At 41.0% G+C, this 14,180-nt stretch overlaps 1 protein-coding gene across 7 annotated transcripts in view; it reads right to left on the bottom strand.

The window, feature by feature from the left end:
* Positions 1 to 2,253: 2,253 nt before the first annotated feature.
* Positions 2,254 to 14,180, bottom strand: part of F13A1 (coagulation factor XIII A chain) — a 203,030-nt gene continuing 191,103 nt past the window's right edge. For all 7 annotated transcript variants that reach the window (XM_090136981.1, XM_090136976.1, XM_090136977.1 and 4 more), the window contains 3 exons: positions 10,726 to 10,886; positions 8,444 to 8,580; positions 2,254 to 4,374 (listed from right to left, as the gene is read on the bottom strand). In XM_090136981.1, the coding sequence (XP_089993107.1) occupies positions 4,230 to 4,374; positions 8,444 to 8,580; positions 10,726 to 10,886 (443 nt within the window). In that variant the 3' untranslated portion in view covers positions 2,254 to 4,229. The remainder of the gene's footprint in view (positions 4,375 to 8,443; positions 8,581 to 10,725; positions 10,887 to 14,180) is intronic.

The following is a 14,180-nucleotide window of genomic DNA, read 5'->3' as shown; positions in this document are numbered from 1 at the left end:
TTCGGGTGTGCCATGGTCCTTTTGGATCTCTCAAATTTACAGGACAACAGCGCAAGCATCCCCTGTATCCCAGCAGAAGCACAAACCCTCAGCAGTCCACCTGCTGCTGAATCTGCTTCAAAAGCTTTTTGGGTAACCTGGTGTATTTATGCCTTCCAGCATGAAAGTTTGGTCTGCATCATTTCCATAATGAGGTGGATTCTGAAGAACTGCCCGAAAATTAATACAGGACTATGGCAGCAGGAGACAGCAAACTGCAGGTGCTGGTGGCTACATAGTGACCTTTAGATCTTCCTGTCCATCACGCTCTGCCCATGCGTTGCTCTTGCTTTGGCCAGGTGGCACTGCTCCCTGCATACCTCAGGCCTTAACAAGAGCTGTGTGTTAGCCAAAACAGTTCTTGTTTGCTTTCTTCAATATTATTCAACTCAAATCTTTTCAATTTTGCCATTAAGCAAGAGTCAAACCCTCTCATCTACATGCCAAAGCCCCCTAGCTTCTTCCAGGCACTGTCTTCCACTAGAGGTGCTACTCCAATGTATATTTCTCTAATAAACATTCTGTGTCCCTGCTTGGTACCAGCTATCAGGCCAGCTCCAAAACAAATAAAAACAACACCCATGGCACGCTTTGACTTTTCTCTTTCAGAATAGGGCTATTAATTTTGCCTTGAACAAGCTCAAATACATTTCCCACCCGATTTTAACCTAGTCATCTTCCTTCATCACACAACCACTCAGAAACCAACAGCAACAATCTTCTCCACAAGAAAGACAAAGGTAGACATACAAGGTCTGTATATAAGGCCCCAGAAAGAGAAGAGGGTGGAAAGAAGCTCTCGCCCATTCAGCAGAGTACTGTATTAATTACTTTCAGTTCAAACTAATTATCACTGGCAGAACTAGTCATAAGCCAATGCTTAGTCACATTTTCTGATTCCTTTCCACAAATAAGATGCTGTCATTGCTTGTGAAAGGTCACAGCTTGCTGATAAGCTAACAACATGGGCACTGGGACTTGTCAGGATTTGTCTGTGATTTGTTTAGCTGTAAGAGCAATTATCTAATGACCTGATGTCTATTACTGATTTTGTTTCAGCTTCTGCTTTGCTTTCTACTATTGCATGATGAAATATTTATTTTTACATGTACATTTGGTAACTAATAGACAGGAATAGTAGGTAGCCATTCTGTGGAGAATAAACTACTTCTGAGCCTAAAAAGTAATGCTCACTACATAGGATGATAATAGGAGCCAACAGGATGATGATGGAGGCCCCAGGCAGCAGATAAGCTCCCAGTAGTTCAACTACTGGCTATCACAGGAGTACAACACGAGTACTTGTGCAGAGATAACAAAGGAGAACAAACTAGTAGCTAATGTGAGTAAAATGCATCACATATAACAAATTCAGATCCACTGTGGTTCTGTGAACCAATGAAGAACAATATGTAGGATGTTATTAGTACATACACTCAAATGACCTTGGGTAGATCACAGGGTGAGAAGCAAAAGACCCGATTATCATTTTCTGTGCAAATATATGGTATTATCAGAGTACTCCCTGCATCCCCAGTCAGGTTTTCTCAATCAACAATCCGTGCACAGCAGGATGAGTACTTGAAATCCTAGAGACCATTCTTCTTCTGTCCTTAAGTTTCTGTAAGCAGCTCTGTACAGCACTGCCAAGAGCTGCTGACATCCCCGGCTTCCTTCACAACTATCACTGAACTTCTCTTTGCTCCTATATATCCCTCTGCAAAGTATCTATTAAATTATTTCCTGTTTCTCAGTGAATATGACTCAGTTTAACAGCTGATAGTAAAGTGCCTTAGAATATTTACCTGAGAGGAAGACACTAAAGAAGTGGGATGCAGGTAAGATTTCATTAGGAGAACATAGGCCTCTTAATGGGCTCTGACATATTAAAGCAATTTCCAGGAGAAACCAGTGATTCTCTTTGCTAGCACAGCTATGTGCTCACCTTCTCCAATGCATCAGGTAGACAGTCAGAAAGAAAAACAAACAGTCAAACATCCTAAATAAATGTTCTTTTCCTCCCTTGTTTTTTTTCTGAAATAAAGGCAAAACTTCCTCCTCAGCACGAGAAGACACCTTTATCAGTACGGCTAAGACGCAAATTTTTTCAGCTTGTACTTAAGATGCAGCAAGTGGTGTCTGTAGTGCTGCAACATAGAAGAAGCAATTGATCAAAATATAGGACACACAACGTGAGCACAATCAGATAGATATACTTTATTGTAAATTCCTATTACATTGTAGTAATAAAAGATTAGAATGGAAAGCAGGTTTATAGACAAGAGCAAAAAACGGATAATTGTATTAGATGATGTAAACTCCATTAAAACTGCTTAATTACTGAACAAAGATGGTCGCTGCGCATTTACAACATACTGTTCTGTCCCCTGTGCCACAGAGGACTTCTCCAGGAGATTTTGACATTGCAGAGTGTACAGTGCAGTCTCATAAGCTGTACAAAATGAGTGCATCACCATGTCTGAAGCAAAAGCCCCAAAGGGTTTGGTGTTCCAGAATCCATGGTTATTCACTGAACAGGTGATGTGACGTGGTGTGAATCTCTGCTTTGCTCCACATACTTCAGCAAAAGGGCAACCTGCATTTCTCCCCTCCTGGGCTTACTTATTTTTAACAACTGGTCACCAGTTTTGCAGAAAGTCATATGCAGCAAGAAGGAGAAGGCAAGAAGGCATAGCTCCCCTGCTCTCTCACTAACGAGATCACAAAATGACCTGGCATAGTAAAACCACAGTGTTTTATGAGCATGAGGTTCCTTTTAACCTCTTGGGAAACTGTTGTCTCACCTGTGCCATTCATATGGGATATGCTCTTACCCCCAGAGGCTAAGAGAGAATGGCCACAGCTGGGCATGGGACTGCAGCATGTGCATTTTTATCTCACGTGGAAAAAGGTCCTGAGAAGGAGTTCAGGAAGGATGAGTAATGACCATACGCACATAGCTTGCTCCCCTAGCACATGGGAGTCCATGGCTCAGAATGATTCTATAAAGTGGAGCGTGAACCACAGACTCAGAGCACTCTTTGTGCTAGAATGACTTCAGGAGAGGATCAAGGCCTTGGGAGGCCTCATTGCACCCACAGAGGAACATGCTGCAAGCAAGGGAGAAGGCTGACCAGCTTGCAGATTTTTTGAACCTCAGGATGCATTTTTATTCCTGTAAGCTGAGCTTCTGTCCCTCAGTCTTCCCAGGCAATGATTTCTTGGTGACTCTTGGGCACAGTTCACATGGGATGTTTGTTAGGTTTGTGGGCTGGCAGGCTACTCCTCACTCTGCTTTCCTTTGCCCCATGGGCCAGGTGGCAGAGCCTGGAATGCCATGGGCAGTGAGCTCCCCAGAACATACACACATGAGAAATGAGGAGAGAAGAAAAGGCAGAAAAGAATGGAGAACATACCATATGCGAGAGATGTGACCAGAAAATGCAAGACTGGTGTGACAAACTCTAAGCAGAAGCACGAAAAGCTATGAATTTTCATCAATCAAACAGAAGGAATAGTATGAAGCAAAAGAGTGACTATGAATGGGCGCATAGACACATGGAAAAAAAAAAAAAAAAAAAAAAAAAAAACAGGAGAAAAAGCAGAGTGAAGTGGCAAGTGAGAAGTGAGAGCTGGGAATATTTGGTAGATATCAAACCCTAATAAGTGCTTCCAGCAAAGCGTGCTCTCCATTAACTAAAATTATAACACTGTAAGATAAAGCAGTCCTGTTAGCTAGAAATACCTGTTTTTATTGCAGCCTGAACGATCTACCATAAGGTTGTGTAATTCACTCTAAGAATTTATAACACTGAGTTCTTCCTTTTTTTCTTTTCAGTGAAATATCAGGCCTTAATTAAAACTAAAGTTCAGACTACTTTGGTGAATGGAGCCTTTCAGATTCCCTTGCAGCACTACTGCAAAAGACCATAAATACAAGTGAACTACAGCAATAATATGGCCTAGAATTGCCTTTGATTACGTGTATCTAATTTTGAATCATTCACCATACAGATTTCTTTTTATGCTCTCCCCTGTGTCGCCATTTACTCTTCCTTATTGAATCTAGTGAAACTCAAGGATGATAAAAAAAACAAAAAGCAGATTTCTACCACTGTCTCTTTTTTCTCCTCTAATGTGGTATTTTGAAACATGAGAGCAAAATGAAAGGATGAAGATGGCATCTTGCTTCATGGTTTCTGAATCTGGATATTCAGCTCACCATACACGTGCCTCAAAGCATCACAATTCAGGCTTGCAATCAGCTTTCGTAACCCTGGTCGTTTTGGGATACATTTTACTTCCCAGATCAAGGTAGACATTGCTGGGATTTGCCTGTAGGAAAAAAAAAAAAAAAAGGAAAGTAACAGTATAGTAATCAGACAACACTCTCAACCTGATCAAGAATCAGAGAAACGGAAGGTGGACAATATAACATGTCTCGATCTTTTTATGTTTCACCTATTCTCTTAAGTGTCCTATAAATTATTTCCTTAACTTTCCACTCCTCTCAGCACTAGCTCTGTCAAAGCCTTTTCTAGCCCTTCCTCGAGGCAGATTCTAAATTTCCAAAATGAATCAGGTTTCCTCTGTCTCCTGCCGTTTCCTCTCATGTCCACTTTCAGAATGAAATTGTTTATAGCCAACACATATTTTTTCTACTTTATATTTCCTTTTCATGCATGTACTGTAGGCCACATTTGGTGATTCCTTAAATGGTTAAATAACTTCTGGCTATCCCCATGAGAGCCTGGCACAGCACTGATGAGCTGCTGAGACCCTCTGTCACAGACATAACATTGGGAAATCCCCTCACCAAGCCACATTTTACATGACAGCTTTTTTTTGGAGTCCTGCTGTTAGCATTATTCTTTTGTACTATGTATGACTACTCATAGTATAAACCAAATGTATTCTGCACTGCTTCTGATTTTCAATTAACATGCACAGAGAGCCTTGAAAATTGATACCCATTTTCTCAATTCTTTCACTACCTTTTGTGTACAGATTTTGAAGGCTGATATTGATTGATTATGTTAGGGGGATGTCAGGATATAGCTGTGTTAAAGAAACCAAAGGAGAAGGTGGAAGAGTGAGGAGTTATTTAAAAAAAATGAAAGTTATTTTCCTCAGCATTAAGAAGACTATGAATTGAGACAGCATTCACAGCTCACATGGGTACGGTACTCTTTAAATAGCTGAATAAAGCAAGAATAAAGTAAGCTTAAATTTTAGTCAGCATTGAAAACTCTCATCTGGTAGGATTTAGCTATTAGATGTTGCTCCAGTTGGTGTTATAGCTGGAATGAGTATTGTGGTGAAAATGGGAAAAGAAACAAACAGGGAAGAAATGCTCACCTGCATCTGAAGATCTAGGTTAGCAGGAAAGACTCCACAGAGGAAGGATCTCCAGAAAGAGATCCTTCCCCAGTGGCAGTCAGCCCTTAAATGGGGTCTAGGAGAGATGCAGCCAGGCTCCACCCCTTCTGGTCACACAGGTGAATTACCTTCACCTCTGCTCCCATGGCTGACTCAGTCCTTGCCTCAGGTGATCAATCAGTTGTTCAGGCCGTGACTCAACAGTTCCCATACAGATGTCATGTCTTGTCCTGTGCCAGAGTCTGCACACGCTGGCTGCCCAGGCTTAGCAGAAGTTGTGACAAGACAAGAAATCTTACTAACACTAAATGAGGTAGCTGAGGATCCTCCCACCTGATTACTGTTTTAGTGCAAGTCTGTGATTGCTAGAGTAAGAGCCATTCTAGCTCCTTAGCAGTTAGCTTGGATATTTATACACAACACTGCATTACATTTTGTGCATACAGCGCAAAAACTCGGTATATGGATACTGAGTTTTAGAAAAGCAGCAGTAGAGAAAGCTCACATTTTCAGTGTGAGCATGTGCAGGCTGATTCTAGTGAGTGCCTTCCTTCTTTTTATCTTTGTTCTTAATGAGAGATGTTCTGTTCCCCTTAGCTGCTTCATCAAATGCCCACTAAAATGGCAGCATGATAAAGTGATGACTTCAATTGCTGCACAAGGTTAAATACTATTTTTATTTTGGAAGTTATGTGAATTATCTGCAAGGTATGATCTGTACAGAAAGTGATGAAGATATTATACAAGTCTCCCATGCAGCAAGGTTCGGTCTACTTTCATGTGCACCTGGGGGACAGATTCTCTGAGGATGAAGGTTCTCAGACCACTTCTCCACAGTACCCCAGTGAGAAGGCACAGTGCTATCATCTCTGATTTATACTGCTATTATCTCTGCATATATATGTACATATATTTGCAGGAAGACAACAGCTGTGTTGGGAAACCAGACCCACTTTTTCCTATTTCTCTACTGTCCGACTAATAAAACAACTTACTTCCCTCTACAAATGCTAATACTAACTGAGCTCTGATATGTAGAAACAACCTAAGTGACTTACAAGCTAGTGTGAATGTATGCTTGCCTAAAATCCTTTTAACAATATCTATCACTGCCTGGTTAATTTTCATCTGTTGTGCAAAGACTGTACCACATGTAGGCACTGCTGCTGCCAAAGGCTTTTCCATAAGTAATGTTCTTCATCTGCCTCCAGCTAATAGCAAAATATGACTTGTGAATAATGAAGACGGAAGCCCCCATGCCACTTCATTCCCATAATAATGTTGTATCAACTGGATCACATGTATCGGTTTTGTGGAGTGACCAATATGATATAAAAAAGCTATGTTAAAAATACCTTGAGGTCAAAAGTCTCATCCCCACAAACAATTGCTAAAGACAAGTCCCATTTGTGACAGTTGCTGATGGATATGGAAGAAGTGGAAGGAGAGGGGAGGCCCAGAAAAGGCTTAATTCCCTTAGCAAGTGTAGTAAAGCCACCCCAATCCGATTTTCCTGAGAGAGAATTCAGTGATGAATGGTTCTGTGTAATATGCTGAGCCATCACACACAGGAGCCATTTATCACTCTGAATGCATGGAGGCAAATGTGATTATTATTTAAATAAACTACAACTGCTCCCTGCTCCGTCCTCTATGTGTATAACCTGCAGCCTTCATTCATCTAAGAGAAGTTAAATCACAGATTTTAAAATGACTAAGCTGATCCATTTCCATTTTTAAATGATGCCAAGGGCACTACTGCAAAGGGGAAAACATGGTGACTTGAGGGAAAATGACGTCTGTTCTGTGAGTCATGCTTCTCCCTGACTTCTGTGCCTTTGATGTACCTGACAACAACTCCTGCATCCTTGAAGGTGAGAACAGCCCACTGCATTTCTTGGAACATGAAGGATGCAGAATAACAGGGGGGCTGGAACAGCTGTGCAGCAAGAAGGGCTACTGCTGCAACTTGTGTAACTCCTGTGGACTGTGCTGAGTCATGTTCAGCAGCACCTGTGATATACCACGTGCACAAAGCAAGCGCAATAGGATGCCCTTTCACAGTCATTTTTCTGTCCAGCTCCACTCTAGAGACTGGTTTTGATCTCTTTATCCCTGGCCCAGGTGCCATCAGGCTCAGACCTCCCCTACTGGCTGCAGATAATACTGACAAATTATGCAGCTGCTGAAGTACAGGCAATTTTTCAAACTCCTTTTGCACAAACCTGGAGATGATCAGCACAGGTAATGATAGATGGCATCACTTTGGCTGTCCAAGAATAAGCAATGACTGCAAAATATTCCAAGGATCCCAGTTACGTATCCTGGAACTGGTTAATGACAATCTTGTAACACTGAACTCAAATGGAAAGAGGGTTTAGAAAAGTACCTTCTCATGCAGAAGCACTCCCATGTCACTGTGAAGCACAACTGTGTATAATGAAAGCCACTGAAACCTCTCTTTTCCACAGGCTGAGGAGGAAGTGCTTGTGTACAGATATCTCAGCAGGCTCTACTGCATCCAGCACACATTTTATGTCTTGACATTAAGTTTGTAAAGATCATCTGAGATATCTGAACATCTTGTATAATCATGACTAACATGAGTGAAGAAAAGTCTTTTTGAAGAGCAGCACCAGAGTAGATTTGCACATACTGAGTGAGTGGCAGTAAACACCTCATGTGTCTGATAAATCTGTCTTCCAGTGATAGCGACTCGTAGGTGCTATTGTCAAGCACTAAGAATTATGTAATGCAGTGAAAGAGTAAACTTTATCTGCATTAGCAGCTACCTCCAGCCACAACACTGTTCTCCAACACTGGTGCTGAACAGATGAAATGTTATCACAGTCCCCCTTTGCACAAAGGACAACATAACTCCTGACTGTTGAGACCTATAGCTCCTCTACGTACTGATTTTTAAAGTAAAGAGAGCGTCTGAATTATTCAGCACTGCATTAGTTAGGAGTCTCTTGTGAGCTGCCTCCCATGAGCAAGAAGAAGGCCATTGTGTTTGCTTCCATACCTGAACTCCTTTTTCATTGTCCTCAGCACACCGGGGCCCTCAAGGCGGAGTGTGACGTTCTCCAGGTTTTGTTTCAGAGGGTTGGTGAACTCCACAACCACAGCCATTTCTCTATCAACGACCATCTCGCCTTTAGTCTGCAGAACAAAGTAAGGATAAAGCTTTGCAAGCTCGTAATTATAAAATGCCCCACAGTGAAATCCATAGGGTTAAAAACACAGTACCAGTAAGGAAAGAGAGAGGGGGAAATGGAACATGTAGCAAAAGAACACAAAGCAGAGAGAGTCTAGCCAGAGGAAAACAGTTTGATGGGCCCATAGACTCTACTACTACAGATTCTTCTACCCATTTTTTTTCTACCCATGATGGGACAACATTTCTACAGGAAAAGTAGAAATCTGCTTTCACAGTCCTGGACCTGAGGTCCAAGTGGGGGAGAAACTGGATAAACATAGGCATTCTCCCTTATTCTACTCTCTCCCCAGGCTCCCTGCCAGCCCTGACGTGCATGGCTCCAGCAGGATTTTCATTTTACAACCGGTAGATGCCAGCGGGTCCACAAAAGATTTGAAAGGGCTTTGAGAAAGGTAGCTAAGAAAAAGAAGTAACTTCTAGGTAAAACTAAAATGCTATGATGGAGTCTGCAGTCCTCCTGCAAATAGTTAAGGAGTCTGGCAGTTATAAAAAGCTGGAAAGACTCTGGTCTAAGGGATCACTCCGTGACAAATACCAATATATTGACTGGGATAACAGATGAGACACTTACAACTAAGTGCTTGATTAGCATTTAGCCACCTGAATTAGCAAAAAAAGTGGCATATTCAGAAGCTCTAGCCCAATTAGAGGACTTATGTCCTCCTTATTTCAATTGCCCATTTAGGTGTTTGAAGATCATTGATACATGAGGGAATTCAAAATCGTCCTGAATTCCCACACATGCAGCTGAGATCGTGACTTGTATTTGCCAAGATTACTTCTGTAATCTGATGTCAAGCTAAATAAGAATAAAATGTAATTTCCTCTACTGTTAACTCTGACAGTCTCCTTAGACAACCAGAGAAAGATCAAAGGTGTATCCAAAGATGTGAAAGGAAAGAAGCCTTTTCATTCTTCTCCTTTACTTTCCCATTAAGAACTCCAGTTTGACAAACATGTTCAATGAAGAAGTCTGATGAAAACGAGGGAGATAGCTTCCTCAGGTTTCTTAAAAAAGCAACACAGCAAAGTTTCCAAAAAAATACATACATACACGTGTGCATACAAGCATGATTAAAAAAAATTCAGCTGTTAAAATGTCATGTATTTATATATGAAAAAGTAGTATATATATATATATATATATATGAAATTTCATGTATTTATATATGAAAAAGAAGTAGAGAGGAGAGAAAGTCAGTTTTATTAGAAGATGTGGATATTGGGCAACAGCATTTCCGATATATACTAATCATCCTTTGTTCATAAGAGCAGGGAGGATCAATGTTTTGAAGCTGAAACTGAGAATCCTGTATAAGATGTTCTGTTTAAATATTGAATTGAAAGAACTCTACTTTTAAGATAAACACTGCCTCAAATACCCATTTTGCCTATCTTGTCTCTGGAATGCTCAATTAAAAAAAAAAAAAAATCAGTTTGAAAATAGTAATATTCTTATCAGACCATTTCTGAAACAGTCTTTGCAATACAGCATAAAGTCCATGTCCTATCAGTCACTACACTTCTAGTTTCAGATGTACCATGCCTCCAACTGCAGACATATTTAAAACCCTACTGACAGTACCCTCAAAGAGCAGCAGCAAAGCACTACTTTGAAAGTACCATTCCAAAGGCAGATCACCCATCCATGTTTGGAAGAAGCTTCCATAAAAAGGGCAGGAACTTTCCAAGCAAATTTACTTCAGCAATAGCATTAATCTGTTTCTCAGCGAGAGGTCTCTGTATCACACTGCTTTACATAGAATACTGTTGAAGTAGTTGAAGACCTGAGTGACTTGAGTGAGTAATCTCTCTTTCACCCTTTGAGCTTCTCCAGCTTTCTCACAACTTTTCCTCTCCTTCCTCCACTCTAGCTCTCTTTTACAGGTAATGCAGACTCGAGTGTAGGCTGCTCAGTGCAATATGTAACATATATACACTCTCAGACACTCCAATGGGTAGCTGTTCATAAGGTTCATGTTAGACCAGAGGTTTAACATGCACACATGCACAGGTCAATATCCCAGAAGTCAACAAACAGCCCACACACACCATGATGATTTATCTCCTTCACAATCCTGAGATACCTTGATTTTCAGGGTGGGAATTTCCAGGACCATTGCCTTCTGCATAGCCAGAACCTTCCCTGTTTCATTGATCCGTGCCGTCAAAAAGAAGTGAAAAGAGGCTTGGTCCAGCAGGTCACTGAGATACTCGGCTGATGTGATCATAACCTCGAAAGCATTAGCTGAGGGGAGAAACAGAAAAGAAAAAATGCATCTGAACTCTCTCATCATGTTCAATGGCAGTTACATGAATACCTTGGAGAAAGGTGACCCAGCACCAAAGAATGACTTTTTTCTGTTGCCCGAACTACCTTTATTCCTTTACGTCATTATTTCCTCTCATGTTTTGTTCTCTTTGCATTTAGGTTGTGAACTCCTTGAGGTAATGGCTGGGTTTCTGCATAGCTTCTGCCCCTGCCTGTCACCACAGGCCCAGGACACTACTGAAGGTTCCCAGGCACTACCACAAAATAAGTGAGAAGCAACACTGGCAGTAAGTAGCTGCTGGACACAGAGGTTAAAACCAGTCCTGAGTGCTGCCCTTGTAAATCTTTGCTTTTCCCCTTTATTCCCAAGCTTTCTCTGCTTCTCTTTCCTGCAGAGAGATGCCACCAAAGAAGCCACCAGAGCAGATGTTTAGGCGTTTGCAGGCTACTTGGGAGACTGCCTGCTCCCCAGGACATGTCTGGATATCTGCCTTTGTCCTGTAATGGGCTTGCATGCAACATTTAGCAAATGACTCCTCCTGTCTCCAGCATGCCCTCCAGAGAGCCTTCATGTGCTTCCTGACAATAATTATTGGAAGGAACAAGTCCCCCTGGGCTAGATGGTTGAGATGCAGGGAATCATTAATGTAACCATATTGAACTGCAATTCCCAGACCAACAATGGTGTGAGAATGTGATGCAGAGGCAGATCTGCTAACTGACCAAGCAGAATATATAGATCTGGAGATCTTGCCTTTAAAAAAATTCATTATAAACCAAGTAAATATATCAAGATCTCCCATCTGTTAACTGTAATTATTATTGTCATCCATCATTTGTATCATATTTGTGACATACATGGTACACACTGAGATAATTGAACTCAATTGGGTGAACACATTCACTCCTTTTTACACTTTTGATCTGCTCATATCAAAACCAGGTTCCCGATTTGGTTTCAGAGTTATTTCCTCGGTAACCACCTGACCTGGATTTACCAGGCCAGCCTCAAATTTACTTGATGTGTTCCCAACCTCCCTCTCACTTTGCATCTCTTTTAAAAGAAATTCCCACAATGCCCCAAATCGTAAATTATAAATGAGGCAAGGTATTTCTCATCCGTGTAAGGTAAACAAATAAGTAAATAAATAAATAAATACGTTACTCAGTAGAATTTGCTTTATAGTGGAAGGAGAGAAGAATTTTTCTGTTTAAATTTAATCACTGCAGGGAAAAGAAAGAATAATAGACTTCCATTTCCTTAGCACTGGCTGTGCTGGTAAGTTGCCAGTACTGCTTTCAGCACCCGGGAAAGCCAAGGGAGACACAAAATCAAGCTGCCTTGCAGCCTTTCAAAAAAAAAAAAAAAGAAGAAGAAGAAGAAGAAGAAGAAGAAAACTAAATATAACTGAATAGAGAGCACCTTTGAAGGCTCTGGAAGGTTTAAGCTATTCAAATCCTCAAAGATGTTTTCAACCCACACAATTCCTTTAATCATTACCCTGAAAATCATGCATTCATTCACTTCCTGTTTGAATACTTAGTTTGCTTCATCCTTTTAATATCACAGTCTGGAAGAATGCTTTTGACACTTCTTTATTATACTGTAGTGTTTTATTACCTCCAGATACGTATACACTTACTGGCATGAATGAAGCCTACAAATTGTGCTTGAGTGCCTCAGGAGGTATCCCTCTACCACACACCTCTGACAGACTGTGCTCACACAGCTGCAAATGATTACGCTGCCTCCCTTCACACTGCCCATCTGCTCAAACATGATTCCTGCCTGCATGTGTACTGCTTTCCAAGGAAAAGGCAAAAGGATTTATGCTCAAGTTTTATGTAGTACCTTCAGAGAAGACATAACTTGTGAGAGTTGGGGGGTTTTTTTGTCCTGTTGTTGGGCAAAGTGCTCTACAAGTTGGTGACTGTAGTTAAATGGTGAGCTAATTTCCACGTTGAAAAGTGGTAATGCCTTAAAACATGTTGCCTGGGCCAGAGGCAGTAGTGGGGACACACACTTTTTGTATATACAAAATAAAATGAAAAAGCATGTTCTGTTCTCTTAGGTGCCTTTCTCTGTGCTCACTCACCAGTGGTCAATTTAGAGCTTACAGGACAGTTTCAGGAAGCTTTTCAGAAACAATTTACTTAGAAAAAATGAACAACAAAGCTTGGTGATGCTTAAAACATTACCTATTCATTTCAATTCTTTAGCAGAGGAGATAGATGAACCTCAAAACACTAAAGAAGCCATATTTGGGGTGATAATAACTTACATATACCTTTAGTGCAAGAGAACTTTACTGTAAGTCCTGAAAGCAAGCACGAAGCACAGCAAGAAGTATAATCAATACTTACACATCTCCTATGATATAGCTGAATTCCCTGTTATAAAAGTGGTGTGGAATTTAGACTAAGCAGTTGAAATTGATCTTTTTACTGTGCCTACCCAAATCTCCAGAAGTTTTGCAGTATTTCAGATCAAATATTTAATAACTGATGCAATGAAATTTCAAACCTCACACTGTGTTTTGATAGGTTCTGATGGAACAATTCAATGCAACCCAGAGAGTCCATATCCAAAGTCCTTGCAAATGATTTGGAGGAGTTAGAAAACAGCTGTCAGAGCTTTGTTACAGCCTGGAGGTGGAATTTTCAATAACTTTCACAACGCAGATCCTTCTAAATGGACACCTAGTTTATGGAGATTAATCAGCTCCACATCAAAATGTGCAGTTTTAGTAAATATTAATAGTAAATAAATAAAGTTAGGAAGAAAGCATAAGGGTTGCTTTAAGACACAGAAGGAACTGTGATTCCACAGAGGTTTCTCACTGAAATGAAACCTGGCCTCTTTGAGAAGACTTGTAGCGCTTCTTGAGCTGGGACAAGACAGAAAAGACAGGTGGGATGTTCAGCCAGATCCAGCTTTGCTGTGATCCAACACCAGATCCATCCTATGGGCTTCCAGCATCCTGCCACTCCCACTGTACTCAGCAGAGATTGCTTTTGCCCAGTAGCAGCATCAAGAAGGCAAAATCATTGCTCCTTACTGTCCCAGTAGGGAACTCAAGAAGAATCTAAGACTCCAATTTAGCTTGCTTCAGAGCATGTTTTCATTACTTTTCCTGATCTGGACTCATTGAGCTAAGAGCACTGGCCTGTCAGAAAAAGAAGTGATTGGCAGACACTTGCTGCTGGAGAAACCAGGGCTGTGCAAACCAGCTTGCTCCATGGCACTGAAGAATGGCAGATCCTCAGCAC

This window comes from Phasianus colchicus, chromosome 3 (genome assembly GCF_987193195.1).
Source record: "Phasianus colchicus chromosome 3, bPhaCol1.hap1.1, whole genome shotgun sequence".
Classification (NCBI taxonomy): domain Eukaryota; kingdom Metazoa; phylum Chordata; class Aves; order Galliformes; family Phasianidae; genus Phasianus; species Phasianus colchicus.
The sequence above is the reverse complement of the archived record's forward strand: the minus strand, read 5'-3'. Positions and strand labels throughout refer to the sequence as shown.